General features: G+C 37.0%; 1 protein-coding gene across 1 annotated transcript in view; it reads right to left on the bottom strand.

Annotated features, from left to right (window-relative positions):
- Positions 1 to 14,829, bottom strand: part of LOC125271516 (deoxynucleoside triphosphate triphosphohydrolase SAMHD1-like) — a 35,105-nt gene extending 20,276 nt beyond the window's left edge. The window contains exons 1-9 of the mRNA XM_048195552.1: positions 14,826 to 14,829; positions 12,535 to 12,617; positions 11,960 to 12,120; positions 11,757 to 11,872; positions 7,612 to 7,682; positions 4,296 to 4,331; positions 1,340 to 1,477; positions 1,158 to 1,258; positions 951 to 1,059 (exon numbers count right to left, since the gene is read on the bottom strand). Coding sequence (XP_048051509.1) covers positions 951 to 1,059; positions 1,158 to 1,258; positions 1,340 to 1,477; positions 4,296 to 4,331; positions 7,612 to 7,682; positions 11,757 to 11,872; positions 11,960 to 12,120; positions 12,535 to 12,617; positions 14,826 to 14,829 — 819 coding nt within the window. The remainder of the gene's footprint in view (positions 1 to 950; positions 1,060 to 1,157; positions 1,259 to 1,339; positions 1,478 to 4,295; positions 4,332 to 7,611; positions 7,683 to 11,756; positions 11,873 to 11,959; positions 12,121 to 12,534; positions 12,618 to 14,825) is intronic.
- Positions 14,830 to 15,442: the final 613 nt, after the last annotated feature.

The raw sequence follows: 15,442 nt of genomic DNA on the forward strand, positions 1-15,442 counted from the left end.
TCTGTTTTCCCCCACGGGGTAGTTTTTGTTGTTGTTTCTTGTTTTATTTTTTATTATTAATAAAGCCCTCTCTTCCCTGCGTTTGAGTCCTCGCTCCTTCCAAATACCTGACTATTATGTTATATTATATTATATATGAGAGAGAGAGCTGTGTATTCCCAAGTTGTGGAAATGAGACACGATTGCTTAGTTTTAATAGTTTGTAAAAGTAACGAAAATGCTAAACATTTAAAGCAGAACAAAAAAATTAAAAGAACAAATGTCACAGAGACGAACTCTGTGGTTCCCTCCTCTGGCAAATGGATCCCTGCCTGAGTGATGATTCGTTACAACAAACATGAACAGAAATGTTTGATCCGAGCTTGTTCAGTTTGTTTATGATTTGATGTGACTTTTATATGTTTAAACTCTAACAACAACAACGATAATAATATTGCAACATATAATTTATCAGATTTTTTAAAATTTTTGTATTGTTGTTGAGACCCATTCAAAAGTATGGAACGAGTAAAATTTAACAACTTGCAGAAATTGAGAAGAAATAATTACAATTAAATTTAAAAATGCAATTTATTTACAGTTTTCTGCCTTTTTTTTTCTTTCTTTTATACATGTGACCTTGAAGTAATCCAAAAGTAATAAGATTACATTACTTTAATATTGTGGTACTTGGATTACATTACTGAATACTTTTTTATGAAGTAATTTGTAACTGTAACGGAATACATTTTTAAAGTAACCCTCCCAAGCCTGCTTGATGGTCACAGTAACCCCACCCCCAGCCTCTAGACGAGCAATGTTTTGCTACTTATGAACCACTTTTCCGGGTTCAGAGTTGGTGCTTTGGGTGAAAGACAAAGAACTGATTTAAAACTAGACTCTGGCTCTGAACCAGCACTCAAACTGCCTTGGTGGAAAAGGGGTAAATGTAAAGATGAATTAACAGGTACCTTGTCCCTGAAGCAGATGTGTTTCCTCCTGTTCACATCACACACTCGTGCAGATTTCAGCAGACGGTCATGGTCAAAACCATTAGGAATGCCGAGATAATGACAGTCGCTGCATGTACAATAAGAGGTGGGCCACATTTATACTTTGTCTTTAACTGCTTAATACCTGTTCAAACCATTTAAACATCATTTTAAATTCATGCTTACCGAGCCAGATAGTCCCATTTATCCACGTCAATGCCATTCAGTTTATTTGCCACAATCTCATACAGGAAAGACTTGTCTTCAGTCCTGCCCTTCATTGACCACTGTGGAATGGTAAATATTTGAACCCAAATACTGTATCCTGATAAACACTGACTGAAACAATACATTAAACATGTTTTTACCTTAGCATCTTTTTGTCCTTTCAGAATTAATTCCTCAATAAATCTCATGTCTTCATTAAGTTCATATTTTTCCATCTCTTTTCCCAGTCCATTCTTCTTGATCATGAAGTGAAACATGTCAACAGAGGCTTTCTCATGCTTCAGAAGATGAACATAAATGCACATCAAAGTACAATTAAACTGTACACATGAATGACATAATCATGCTTAGAAAATTTTATTCTAATGATCTTTTTCATTCAGTTGTCATCTACAAGCAACTAGCTCAAATAGTCATTGCATCTTTTTTATATTCATTACAAATAAATAAAAAAGCTACAATAGTTGTTCAGTCAAGAGCAGTGAGTGCTTCCCTGTTTTCTTTTATTGTTTAACCTTAATGACAGCAGCATGTTTTTTAAATTAAGACAGAATGCACAAATTAGTAATGACTGAATGATTTGGTAATACTTCAGTCATTACTAGTGGGTTACCAAGGCCTTTACTTTAGAATTAATTATACATTATGCATCATTCACATTAATTATGAACCTATAGCTCTTTTTAGTTCCCATTCAGTCAGTCACGTTCGACGTACGCGTATCTGGGCTTAAAGCATGCTGAGGCGGCGTTTGTGGATGAGTCATGTACCCATTGTGGGAAGTTGACCATCGCGGAGTTGCGGTCTAGACTCCAGTTCCTGCAAAGGGGTGGAGTCCCAGTTCCATTGCCTCGATCCAATCCTCCTCAGAGGGTTGGATCGAGGCCGCCGTGGAGCCCGTCCAGGCCCCCACCAAGAAGGGCGGCAAAGCCAAGAACAAGAGGCCCTAGGACGGGAGACCCGGAGATGGAGAGGACTGCTCTTTGGGAGGTGGTGACTGCACCGCTCCCTCCCCCGGAGGAGGGCCGGGTGGAGAATCCTTTGTTTATGTCTGTTTGTGTTCCAAATTTTCAATGAAAGAGCAGTTTCCTTCAGTGGGAGGGCAAGCACCTCACCACTCTCATCCCCCTCTTCTTTCGCCAGCAGACAGCAGCAAGCAGTGGGTAACCAAAGCCTTGACTGCTCCCTCTGTCCAGTCGTGGAACCAGGTAAATGTTGCCCAGCACACTGTGACGCCGCTTCGGGCCGCCTCGCAAAGAGAGCCCCCCGACCTGCGTCCCACCTTGCTGCCCCACTGCAGGTACGCTGGTGGTCCCTTTGGTCCCGCTTATACGGCCTCTGCGAGCCTGGTTAGCGTTCCCCAGTCCGTCTTGCTGGCTCATTCGGACCATCGGCTATGCGATTCAGTTCGCCCGGGGTCCCCCCAAGTTCAGGGGTGTCCTCTTCACTACTGTGAAAGATGTCGATGCCCCTGTCTTGCGTGCAGAGATCGCAGTCCTACTGGCAAAGGATGTGATAGAGCCGGTCCCTCCAGCCGATATAAAGTCAGGGTTTTACAGTCCCTACTTCATTGTACCCAAGAAGATCCTATCCTGGATCTGCGAGTCTTGAATCGGAGCCTTCACAGGCTACCGTTCAAGATGCTCACACAGAGACGTATTTTCGAATGCATCCGTCCCCGGGATTGGTTTGCAGCGATCGACCTGAAGGATGCGTACATTCATGTCTCGATTCTTCCATGACACAGGCCATTCCTGCGATTTGCGTTCGAAGGTAAAGCATATCAGTACAGAGTCCTACCCTTCGGGCTGGCCCTGTCTCCCCGCTTCTTCACGAAAGTCGTGGAGGGAGCCCTTGTTCCCATGAGAGAACAGGGTGTTCGCATTCTCAACTATCTCGACGACTGGCTCATTCTAGCACAGTCTCAGGATCAGTTGTGTGAACACAGGGATTTGGTGCTCAGACACCTCAGTCAGTTGGGGCTTCAGGTCAACTGGGAAAAGAGCAAACTCGCCCCGGTGCAGAGGATCTCTTTTCTCGGTATGGAGTTGGATTCGGTCGAACAGATAGCACGCCTCACAGAGGAACGTGCTCAGTCGGTGTTGAACTGCCTGAATACATTCAACGGCAGGACAGCGGTCCCACTGAAATATTTTCAGAGGCTCCTGGGGCATATGGCAGCCGCAGCGGCTGTAATACCGCTCGGTCTGCTTCATATGAGACCACTTCAGCACTGGCTTCACGGCCGAGTCCCGAGATGGGCGTGGCAACGCGGCATGTTCCGGGTGGCAATCACTCAGGAGTGTCGCCAAGCCTTCAGCCCGTGGCCGGATCCCTTGTTTCTTCGGGCAGGAGTGCCCCTAGAACAGGTGTCCCGGCATGCTGTGGTTTTCACGGATGCCTCAACCACTGGCTGGGGTGCCACGTACAACGGGCTTGCAGTTTCAGGGGTTTGGACGGGACCCCATCTGCAGTGGCACATCAACTGTACGCCTTGCTCTGAGCCGCCTCAAAGGGCCGCTACGGGGCAAGCATGTACTGGTCCGTACGGACAACACTGCGACCGTTGCGTACATCAACCATCAACGTGGTCTACACTCCCGTCGCATGTCACAACTCGCCCGCCATCTCCTCCTGTGGAGTCGGAAGCATCTGAGGTCGCTTCGCGCCATTCATGTTCCCGGTGTGCTCAACCATGAGGCCGACAAGCTTTCATGAGCTGTGCTGCCGGGAGAGTGGCGACTCCACCCCCAGGTGGTCCGGCTGATCTGGAGAGAGTTCGGAGAGGCTCAGGTAGACCTGTTTGCTTCACCAGAAACCTCTCACTGCCAGTTGTTTTACTCTCTGACTGAAGGAACACTCAGGACAGACGCACTGGCACACAGCTGCCCCCGGGGCCTGCGCAAATAGCGTATCCCCCAGTGAGTCTACTAGCACAGACACTGTGCAAAGTCAGGGAGGACGAGGAGCAGGTCCTGCTAGTTGTGCCCTATTGGCCCAACCGGACCTGGTTTCCAGAACTCTCACTCCTCGTGACAGCCCTTCCCTGTCCGGAGGAAGGACCTTCTTTCTCAGAGACAGGGCACTCTTTGGCACCCGTGTCCAGACCTCTGGAATCTCCATGTCTGGTCCCTGGGTGGGACGCGGAGGTTCTAGGTGACTTAAAGATTCTGTCTTTGAAGACTTTGCTGCTGGTTGCATTGGCCTCCATCAAGAGGGTAGGGGACCTGCAGTCATTTTCGGTTGACGAATCGTGTCTGGAGTTCGGGCCGGGTGACAGCCACGTGGTACTGAGACCACGGCCTGGCTATGTGCCCAAGGTTCCTACCACTCCCTTCAGGGACCAGGTAGTGAGCCTGCAAGCGCTGCCCTTGGTGGAGGCAGACCCAGCCCTGGCTTTGCTCTGTCCAGTCCGCGCTTTGCGACTGTACATAGACAGAACTCAAAGCTTCAGGACCTCAGACCAGCTCTTTGTCTGTTACGGAGGCCAGCAGAAGGGAAAGGCTGTCTCCAAGCAGAGGATGGCCCACTGGATAGTGGATGCCATTGCCCTGAGCTTAAGCTCAGGGCGTGCCCTGCCCGCTCAGGTTGCATGCTCACTCCACGAGAGGAGTAGCATCCTCCTGGGCGTTGGCTCGTGGCGCCTCGCTGACAGACATTTATAGAGCTGCGGGCTGGGCGACACCTAACACGTTCACTAGATACTATAGCCTTCATGTCGAGCCTGTCTCCTCCCGTGTTCTCGCCTCAGGTCAGAGGCACGGAGAGGCCCCGGCTTAGTGTCGGCTTGCTGCGCTACATGCACTCTTTTTGCTCCAGACCAAATACGCTTATTTTTATTATTTTATTTTATTTTTTTAACTCTATTCAATCATTTGTAAATGTGAACTCTGGGGGAACCACTGGGGGAACCACTGCCACAGGTAATTGGACAATATTTATTTATTTGTTAAAGATTTATTTTTGGTGTCTCATCATAGATTTAAATCTATAAATCAAAATGTATTTTTTCTATCGCTATTGTCTCAATGGTGTTCAGTGTCTTTAGGTGGATTAGGACTGTTTGTGATTTGGTCTTAGTGATTTAGCACAGCAAAATCCCCAGTGTTAAATTAACACCCAAAGTGTACATATGAGTCCATCTTGCCGGGTGTTAAAAAGTAACAGTGTTAAAGCAGTGTTAAAGTTAATGAGATAATTGATTAATGATTGAGTGATGATTGACAATTAGTGGAGACACCTGATGTTAATAAGCAGAATCATTGAAGGAAAGAGAGAAAAAAGGTGTTAATTAATGTTTTATGAATGTTTCATTTCAAGTCACCATGAAAGAGGTCAGCGTTTGCTTTAGTTGGGCTCTTGACTCTTTACCTTTTATTGTTAATTATTCTCTGGCTGCTCCAGCTTTGTGTTTGTAAAGCACATTTGTTATAGTCAGAGAAAATACGATCTGGTCACAATATATTTGATGTTCAGAGTCTAAATCTCTGACTGTGTGCTTGATGTGTAGCTTTAGTATTAATGATTGTAGTCCTGTGATTTTACAGCTTGAGATCCAACAGCAGTATTATTTTTTTTTTTTTTTTCAAGAATAATATATTATGCACTGAAGCTTCAGTGTTTAAACACACACAGACATCAAGAATCAGCATCTGATTCTCAAGAACGGTGATGATAAATAAATACAAAATACTGACAAACAGATCAACTCTGAACATCACAAAACAAGCTACTGTCACAACAAAACAACAGAGAAATAAAAGCAAACATGAACAATCTATGAAAATTACAGGACAATTCATCTGCATAATTTATTCAATGCAGCAATGCATGATGGGAGCCATGGATGAGTTTTGATTGGTGGCTCCCATCATGCACTGCAACATGAAGCACTTTGTTTGATTGTCACCATTGTTGAGAGTCATATGCTGATTCTTGATGTCTGTGTGTGTTTAAAAAAACCCTTCAGATTATAAAAGCTCTGCTGGATCTCAAGCAGTAATAGATTTACTGTAAGGAAATAATATAACATCTATATCACCAGTTAATACTGGATGTCACCAATGAATCTGGCCATTTCACAATGAGAAAACACAACCATTATGACTGTGCTTCCCAAAGCATTGTAAACCTAAATTGATCAACTTTGTCTCACAGCACTTTTGGGAAACACAGCTCAGATCATAGTTTCTCTGGCTATAACAAATGTACTCTACAAACACAAAGTTGGAACAGCCAGAGATAAATTAATGTTAATAAATAGAGTCAAGAGCCCAACTAAAGGAAATGCTTTTCACCATCATGGTGACTTCAAACTAAACTTTCATTAAAACATTAACATCTAAACATCTGTTAATTCCCAATAAGAACTTTTGTTGATGTATGACAGAAATCAAATCAAACTGGTTAATAATAAGTGTAATAATGTTTAATGGCTGGAAGTCAGTTGTAGTTGTTGTGTCTCTCTCTTTTTCTCTTGTTGTTTCTTCAATGATTCTGCTTATTATCATCAGGTGTCTCCACTAATTGTCAATCATCACTCAATCATCAATCAATTATCTCATTAACTTTAACACTGCTTCAGTGTTACTTTTTAACACCCGGCAAGATGGACTCATATGTACACTTTGGGTGTTAATTTAACACTGGGGATTTTGCTGTGAGGAGTCCTCTTGACTACTCCTAACATTTCACAGATTTAGGAGCTAGTTTTAACGCTAAAATGCTTTGTGAAATACTCTCAGAGCAACAATTTAGGAGTCCAAAAATTAGGACTGACACGCCCATTATTTTTAAGAGTTTCTCCTAAATCGGCAAGTTAGGAGCTACTTTTAGCCTTAAGATGTTTTGTGAATATGGCCCAGAGCTCTAGAAGCAACTTTAAAGATGGATGTTTACAGTGTGGAAAGTTTGAAATCATGATTGTATTTGGGTGGTGAATACACATGTGCTAACATATGCTATTAGTATATACACAATTTGTGTGAATGCAACAGAACATTTTCTGGATACATTCTGAAATACCGTAGTACGTGTGATCATATACATGTAGTAGAAGTGCAGTTTGTAGTACTGCATTTACCGTGTTCAATTTACTATTTCCACTTTACACTCATACAGTAAATGCAATGACAGTAATGTCTTCTGTTACCATATTTTAAATATATTTAAAACCTAGTATTAAAAAAGACCAGATATATATTGAGAAAGGAAATAAGTGTGACTGCATGTTGACTTAAATATTGTATATGCTAGTTCACAGAGTTTGTGTATCAGCATTTATTTATAGTTGTACAGGAGAGTTATGATGCTTACCTCCCAAGGGGAATCTGAGAAATGAAAAGAGATTTTAGATATTATGTAAGGCAGGTTTAATAAAGTACATATGTACAGGCTTGTCTGTCTCAGTCACACACAGATACTTACTAGGTTGGACTTCAGGGATGAACATGCCATCAAATAAATGAGAGAACGGACCATGACCTGAAATGACAAAAAGGTGAAGTGTTTTACAGTATTTTTCAGTTGCTAACAAGCATTGTTCAATACCGAAACCACATTTTCAAAACTCTTCACACAGTCTGCATTAGCAGCATGAATGTTGGCCAAACAGTTAATCTCACCTACAAAACTCACTCAGACCAACATAACACTCATTCAGAAAACACACATTTCATTCACAACACACTGACCTAAAACACACTAACAACAGGAAGCATTACATAATTGATGAACTTTTCTTTTTTAAAGTTTCAATGATTTTCCACATAAATCAGTTCTTCATATAGAATACTGTAACACAATTTCACTTTATTGAAAGCATTTTTAACACGAATGAATCAGAAATTAATCAAAATTTCATTTTTTATATGAATATAGTACTTGAAAATTATAACCAAAAGGTGAAAAAAGAGGGAAAAAACTCCAGGGCTGCAATGATAATAAAAAAAGAATAAATAAAATACATTCTACACATTACTGTAACAACATGTGTAGTTGTTCATTACAGTAAATTACAGTGATGGTTCTAGTCTGGTCTCTCTCTTGCATTGGAGTGGGTGGAATTTCAGCTAAAATTGCAATCAGCTTGTACACAGCAAAAACTGCAGTGTTAAATTAACTCTCCAGGGAGTACATGTGAGACCATACTCCAGAGTGTTAAAGTGTTAAAATAAGAATGTTAAATGAACACTGAAAAGTGTTAAAGTTAATGAGATAATTAAGTGATTAATTGAGTGATGATTGAGCATTATTGAAGACACCTGATGATAGCAAGCAGAATCACCAAAGGAGAAAATCACAATTTTTAAGTCACCATCGTGGAGATGAGGGTTTGTTTTAGTTGGGCTCTTGTCCCTTGACTTTTTAAAATAAAATTTTGTTTGGGCTGTTTTAACTGAGTTATAACATCCAGACAAACAAGTGGAAAAAAATGGTCAGGTGATGTTGGTTATGTTTTCACATAATCAGTGTTTGATCTGAATCACTGAACTCATTTAGAGCCCAATCTCTGAGTTAGATTTACATTATTGATTACAGCAGCACTGTGATTCTACAGCACAAGATCAGCTTTATCAATATAATCTGAAGGATTTCACAAACAGTTGTTCTGAGCAACAAAAACAAAAAAATAAAAATTTTTCTCTTAGGCACACACAGACATCAAGAATCAGCCTGTGAATCTCAAGGACGGTGACAAGCAACATATTCTGATCAACAGATCAACTCTGAACATTAGAAAACAAGCTACTAAAAAGTCACATAAACAGAACAAAATAAAATATGAGAATAAAAGAAATTACTAAGACAATTCAGCTCATAATTTATTCATGCAGCAATGCATGATGGGAGCCATGGATGAATTTTGATTGGTGGCTCCCAGAATGCACTGCAACATGCTTTATTATTCTCACCATTGTTGAGATTCACAGGCTGATTCTTGATGTCTGTGTGTGCCTAAGAGAAAGATTTTTTTTTTTTTTTTTTTTTTGCTCAGAACAACTGTTTGTGAAATCCTTCAGATTATATTGTTAAAGCTGATCTTCTGCTGTAGAATCACAGTGCTGCTGTAATCAATAATGTAAATCTAACTAATGAGGCTCTAAATGAGTTCAGTGATTCAGATCAAATAATGATTATGTGAAAACATAACCAACACCACCTAAACATTTTTTCCATTTGTTTGTCTGGATGTTATAACTCAGTTAAAACAGCCCAAACAAAATTTTATTTTAAAAAGTCAAGGGTCAAGAGCCCAACTAAAGCAAACCCTCATCTCCACGATGGTAACTTAAAAATTGTGATTTTCTCCTTTGGTGATTCTGCTTGTTATCATCAGGTATCTTCAATAATGGTCAATCATCACTGTTAATCACTTAATTATCTTATTAACTTTAACACTTTTCAGTGTTCATTTAACACTCTTATTTTAACACTTTAACACTCTTGAGTATGGTCTCACATGTACTCCCTGGAGAGTTAATTTAACACTGCAGTTTTTGCTGTGTAATGATTTTTTTTTTTTTGGCTATAAAATTGAGAATATTTTAAAATAATTACTGCATAAATGCTTGGAATTGGCCATCATTCTGTTTTGAATGTGTTTTTAATCATTTTGAATGCAGTGTGTTAGCATTAGAAAAATGTGCTGAAAACACATAGTATTTTGCATGTTGTGGAGTACGAATGGGAAAAGAGTTCCTGAATTTTGAAAAGTGTGGTCACTGAATGCATTTTGTCTGAAAGCAATGAAAAATGGTTCACAGTTTGGTCTGCATTGACTTCTGTTTCACTGACTGTGTGAAGAGTTTTGAAAATGTGGTTTCAGTATTGAACAATGCTTGTTAGCAACTGAAAAAAACTGTAATTTTTTTTTTTTTTTTTTAAATTTTTTAATATATATGTTGATTATGAGAAAACACAAAATGTACATATTATTCTTCGTTTTTGTGTGTATTAGGGGTGTACGAAAAACTATAATGTAGGCAACTTCTCTCAAACAAATGAGAGAACAAACTGAAAAGACATAATGGTACTTTTTAGAGCACTTTTTATCCATAACCTTCAGGGTGTCTATAGCACTTTACATGTAATGAAAATAATTTTGCAAATGTCCTACAAACATGCTTCATTATCTACTTGCATAATATAATTATTTATTCGTTTAGGAGTCACACTTGGCTTCTTCACGGTCAAAAAATTACCAAAGCCTGTAACTCCCACCCCCCACCCCAAGGAAATCCAATGAAATATATTTTTGTTCAATTATATTTTTTTTTATTATTATTTAGAATTGTGAGGGTATTTAATGATACTATGCACTATTTGTATAATATATATTAGCTATTTTCCCTATTGAAAATAGTACACATTTTTTTAAAATGTACACATTTTTAAATTAAAACAGTATTTCATGTTAAAATAGAGAAGGCATTTAAAATCCATTTTTAAGAGTAGATTAGTGCCATCTGGTGGTAGTAAAAAAAAAAAAAAACTTTTGTAATGCCATGATGTAACCACTAGATATAGTCCTATATAAAATGGCTTATAAATTATCAAGTGTTTTTAGACATAAATACTTTTTTTTTTAAATTGTGGATTTGGATTTATACTTAGACATTCTCAAAGACTTTTTTGTCAAAGTTTAGATTATTTTTTTTTAAGTTAATTTGAAGTGTCAGTTTTTGCATTAATTTCACTACAGTCAAACCTGAACACAGATGAGGACATTTTGTTACACATAACATAACAGTAAAATTTAATAAAAATATAGGACCCACTTTACATTAAATGGCCTTAACTACTATGTACTTACATTTAAATTAATCATTTGATACAATGCACTTATTGTGTTCATACATGTTTTTACATTGTACTTATAGTTTAAAAACACCTGCATGTAATTACATCTGTAATTAATTTCTGTAATTACATTTATAATTACACTGTTGACCGTTCCCTTAACCCTTACCCCTACCCTTAAACCTACCCATACCACCAAAGCTGTCCCTAACCTTACCCGTATCCCAATTCAATAGCTGTAAATGTGTTTTTCAATTCAATATGAACCCAATAAGTACATTGTACTGATTTTTTTGATGTAAGTACATAGTAGTTAAGGCCACTTAATATAAAGTGGGACCAAAATATAACAAAAAAGAACAGGCATGCTTCATCACAACTTAATAAATATGGGTCTGATCTGATTTTAACCTCTTATTTGATTCTTTTGGCTCAGTTTTACTATATTGTTACAGCCACACAGGTTTATTTGTGTGTATAATAATGTGTTGTGTGTGTGTGTGTGTGTGTGTGTGTGTGTGTGTGTGTGTGTGTGTAAGTGAATGTGTGTTTGAGTGGGTGTGTCTGTTTTGTATTCTCAATATTTCTGAGTGTATCATCTTGCTGTTCATTTTTTTTTTTTACTGCTTTGTGGCTGAATTATTGATTCACACATTTGCATTAACTTGCTCTGTGTTATAGTTGCACTAGTTTATATGTTTCTATGTATGTTTATATATTTATTTATTTATTTATATGAATGTTTGTGCTACTCACCCATGTCATGGCACAGAGCAGCGATCTGAACACACAGGATATCTTGTTCGGTAATGTTGAGCTCTGGCTGATTATCACGAAGACTTCTGAGAAGACATCCAGCTAAATACGCCACACTAACACACACAGACAAAGAATATCCCTTTATTTCAAGGAAAAACAATGCAAAGGTCCAGCCTCGAAAAGAGTTTAAAAAAGATTACCCAATGGAGTGTTCGAAGCGAGTGTGAGTGGCTCCAGGGAACACCAGATATTTAGTTCCCAGCTGTTTGATGTGACGGAGTCTCTGAAACTGAGGAGTGTCAATCATCTTCACCAGCAGGGGGTGCAGCTCAATCTGACCATGAATGGGGTCATTGAAGATCTACAGGGTAGAAAATATTTATTTATTTATAAAAAACTTACCTAAAGAAAAAGGTCTTAAGAAAAGAGCAAACACACATTTTCTTGGAGTAACTAATAAAATAGATAAATGTGACATTTATTATGGCTGCATTTGTTTAAATCAATGATAAACTTTGATATCAGTTTTATCAGTTTTTTAGATATCAGTTTAATATCAGTGCACAACTTTTCATTATTTGCATTGTTTCCATCATATTATAAGTTAGCTTTTCAAAAGGGCAAGTGATTGATTCAGCCCATGACATCAATATCACTCCATCAGGCAGTCCTGCAGTTAAACACGATTGTAATGACACGACTCTTGTTTGCTATATAGGCTAAATTTACTATATACAGGAAACATTATTCTCTCTTTATTTGATGCATCACTTACCTTCATGGTGTCCTTTGAAAAGTCTAGGGAGTATTTCCGTATGACGTTTTGGAAATCCTCAGTGATTTTTGTCTTTCTTTTTACTGTGGAGAGACATTTTGTCTGTTAGAAATACTTTCATAGAAATATTTAGTGTTGGCTTAACAAAGCAGTAGCCTTAATAATAAGCAAATATTAGATTCACTGATATTAAACTTCCCCACCGATACCGATAGCCGATTATTCAGACTGATATCCACCAATACCGGTAACTACCGATAGTTTGGCTCTTCTCCCTTGAAGTTAATGAAATGGATAAAATAAAGTTTTTATTAGAATTTCTTTCAAAATGTAATATTTTAAAATATAATGATTAATCATGAATTATAATGAAACTATCATTAATTTAAAAGAAGGTATTTCCTTCAAATTACTGATAGTTTCATTATAATTAATGATTAATCATTATATTTTAAAATATTACATTTTGAAAGAAATGCTAATAACAACTGTATCCATTTCATTAATTTGTTTTGGAGTAACTATCAGTTATAAACATAAACATATGACTCCAATTAATATTAACACACATTAACTATATTCTGAACTTTCTGAATTTTATTCATTCATATAATTACCATTAATATTGAACATCAAACTGGTTTCTTGACATGTTATTTACACAGAGCTCAGTGCATTTTCCTGCCCTCTTTTGATTGACAGGATATATCAGCCCTGAGTATATTTTTTAAACTATCTGCCGATAGTCGATAGTGTGAAAATTTGCTTTTATCAGTTAATACTGATTATTTGTCTATCAGTGCATCTCAGGTAATATTTTTTCTTTTTTTTTTTTTTTTTTTTTATAAATCTTGACCGAGAAAGGTTACTGTGGCTCCTCCATCATAAATGAGTTTGTCTCAGAGCTTCAGATGAAACACAATAAACACTGTCATGTTCTCATGCATTCTGATGCTGGTGTTTGGGAACACAATCGTGTGAGACGCTTTTGAGGGAATTAAACCAAACCGGGCATTTCAGAACCACCAAACCTACATTTGAGATGATGTGATGCCATTGATCCACTAGTTACTCCAGCTGTCCAATCACAGCCTTATAGTTCAGGTTAGGTGTTTCCATCATAGTTTAAGTGCAAATGTGCATAAAAAATCAATTGAGCGCACACATTTTTATCAGCATTTTTAAAAATCTATGTGCATCTTGGCATTCCCATCTACCAATTATATATCATGCTTTTTTAATCATGATATTTGGTTCTGCTTCTGATCTGCACTGACCAACACAGGATAAACAAATATATAATATAATATAATATAATATAATATAATATAATATAATATAATATAATATAATATAATATAATTAATATAATATAATATATAATTGTAGATAATAATAGATTATTAATAATAATAAAACTAATATGGAAGTCAACGGTGACTCAAAACTGCTTGGTTACAAACATTCTTCTTTTGTGTTCACCAGAGCAAAGAAATTATACAGATTTGGAACAACTTGAGGGTAAATGATGACAGAATTTTCATTTTTTGAGTGAACTATCCCTTTAACTAGGGGAAAATGGCACAAAAAATGTACTAGCCCATTATTGGTCTTCAGATTCGGTTATACAGATTGTGAATTGAAAACTTAAAATAAATATTTATAATTTAATCGGTAAATCATTAAATGTAATTATATATATATATAATTAAATATATATATATATATATATATATATATATATATATATATAAAATTAAAATATATTAAAATATATATAAAAAAATGTAATTATATATGAATTGAAATTGAATTGAAAACTTAAAATAAATATTTATAATTTAATCGGTAAATCATTAAATGTAATTAATATATACATATATATAATTAATATATATATATATATATATATATATATATATATATATATAATTAAAATATAATTAAAATATATATAAAATGTAATTATATATATATATATATATATATATATATATATATATATATAAAGTGAAAACATTACCTTCATGTTTGTTGTAAATCCTTTTCATATCACAATGGATGTCATCAACATCTGTTGTATCTTCAAACAACTTTTCTCAATGACCTGTTGACTTCTCTCTCGTTGCAAAAGAGGATGATGATAATGAAGAACTGTGAGGAGATTTTATAGATTCACAGACTCAACCCATTACACAACAGCAAGCTATCAGGAAGCTTCTTGTCAGTAAAATGTGAGGGTGTGTCATAAAGATTTGATCATGTGCTTTAGATACTCGAGTAAAGGCTACCCATCTTTAACACAGTGTAATGCAATTAAGCACAGGGCTCACCTTTGCGTTTAATGAAAAGCTGGTTTTGACACCGTAATGTGAATTCATAATGTTGTGATCAGAACATTTCTCGCTGGTTGGAATCTCCCTAGTTCAGTAGTCAGGGCACCGATGAGGGAGTCAGTTTAAGGGCTAAATCTCAAACGCAAAAAACATCAACGTATAATGCTGCAGAGAACTGTGATGTGCTTAGTGCTATGAAAAATATTAATGGCATAGACTGGAATATCAAAACATTTGGAAAAACAGCACTCAGCAAGTTTCAAAGAAAGAAATGTTAACAAGCTCAGGGTTTTAATGTGCAAAATAACGTGAGTAGGTTATGCTTCAATATGACAACTTTTTTCTTTTTTTACAGGCAAGAAAACAGTATTCAATTTCAAGTGGTCGGCAAATGCTACAGAATCCAACAATTTGATTATATAATTTAATTTCTTATGTTTTGTCATTTGAACAATTATGTTAATCAACATTACAATCCATACTGCATTTTCCATCCCCCACAACCTTATTTTCAGTCACAAATAGCACGATTATTAACTTTTCATGACAAATCATAATCAATCAAATTCATA

The sequence above is a fragment of the Megalobrama amblycephala genome, linkage group LG7 (genome assembly GCF_018812025.1).
Source record: "Megalobrama amblycephala isolate DHTTF-2021 linkage group LG7, ASM1881202v1, whole genome shotgun sequence".
Taxonomy (NCBI): domain Eukaryota; kingdom Metazoa; phylum Chordata; class Actinopteri; order Cypriniformes; family Xenocyprididae; genus Megalobrama; species Megalobrama amblycephala.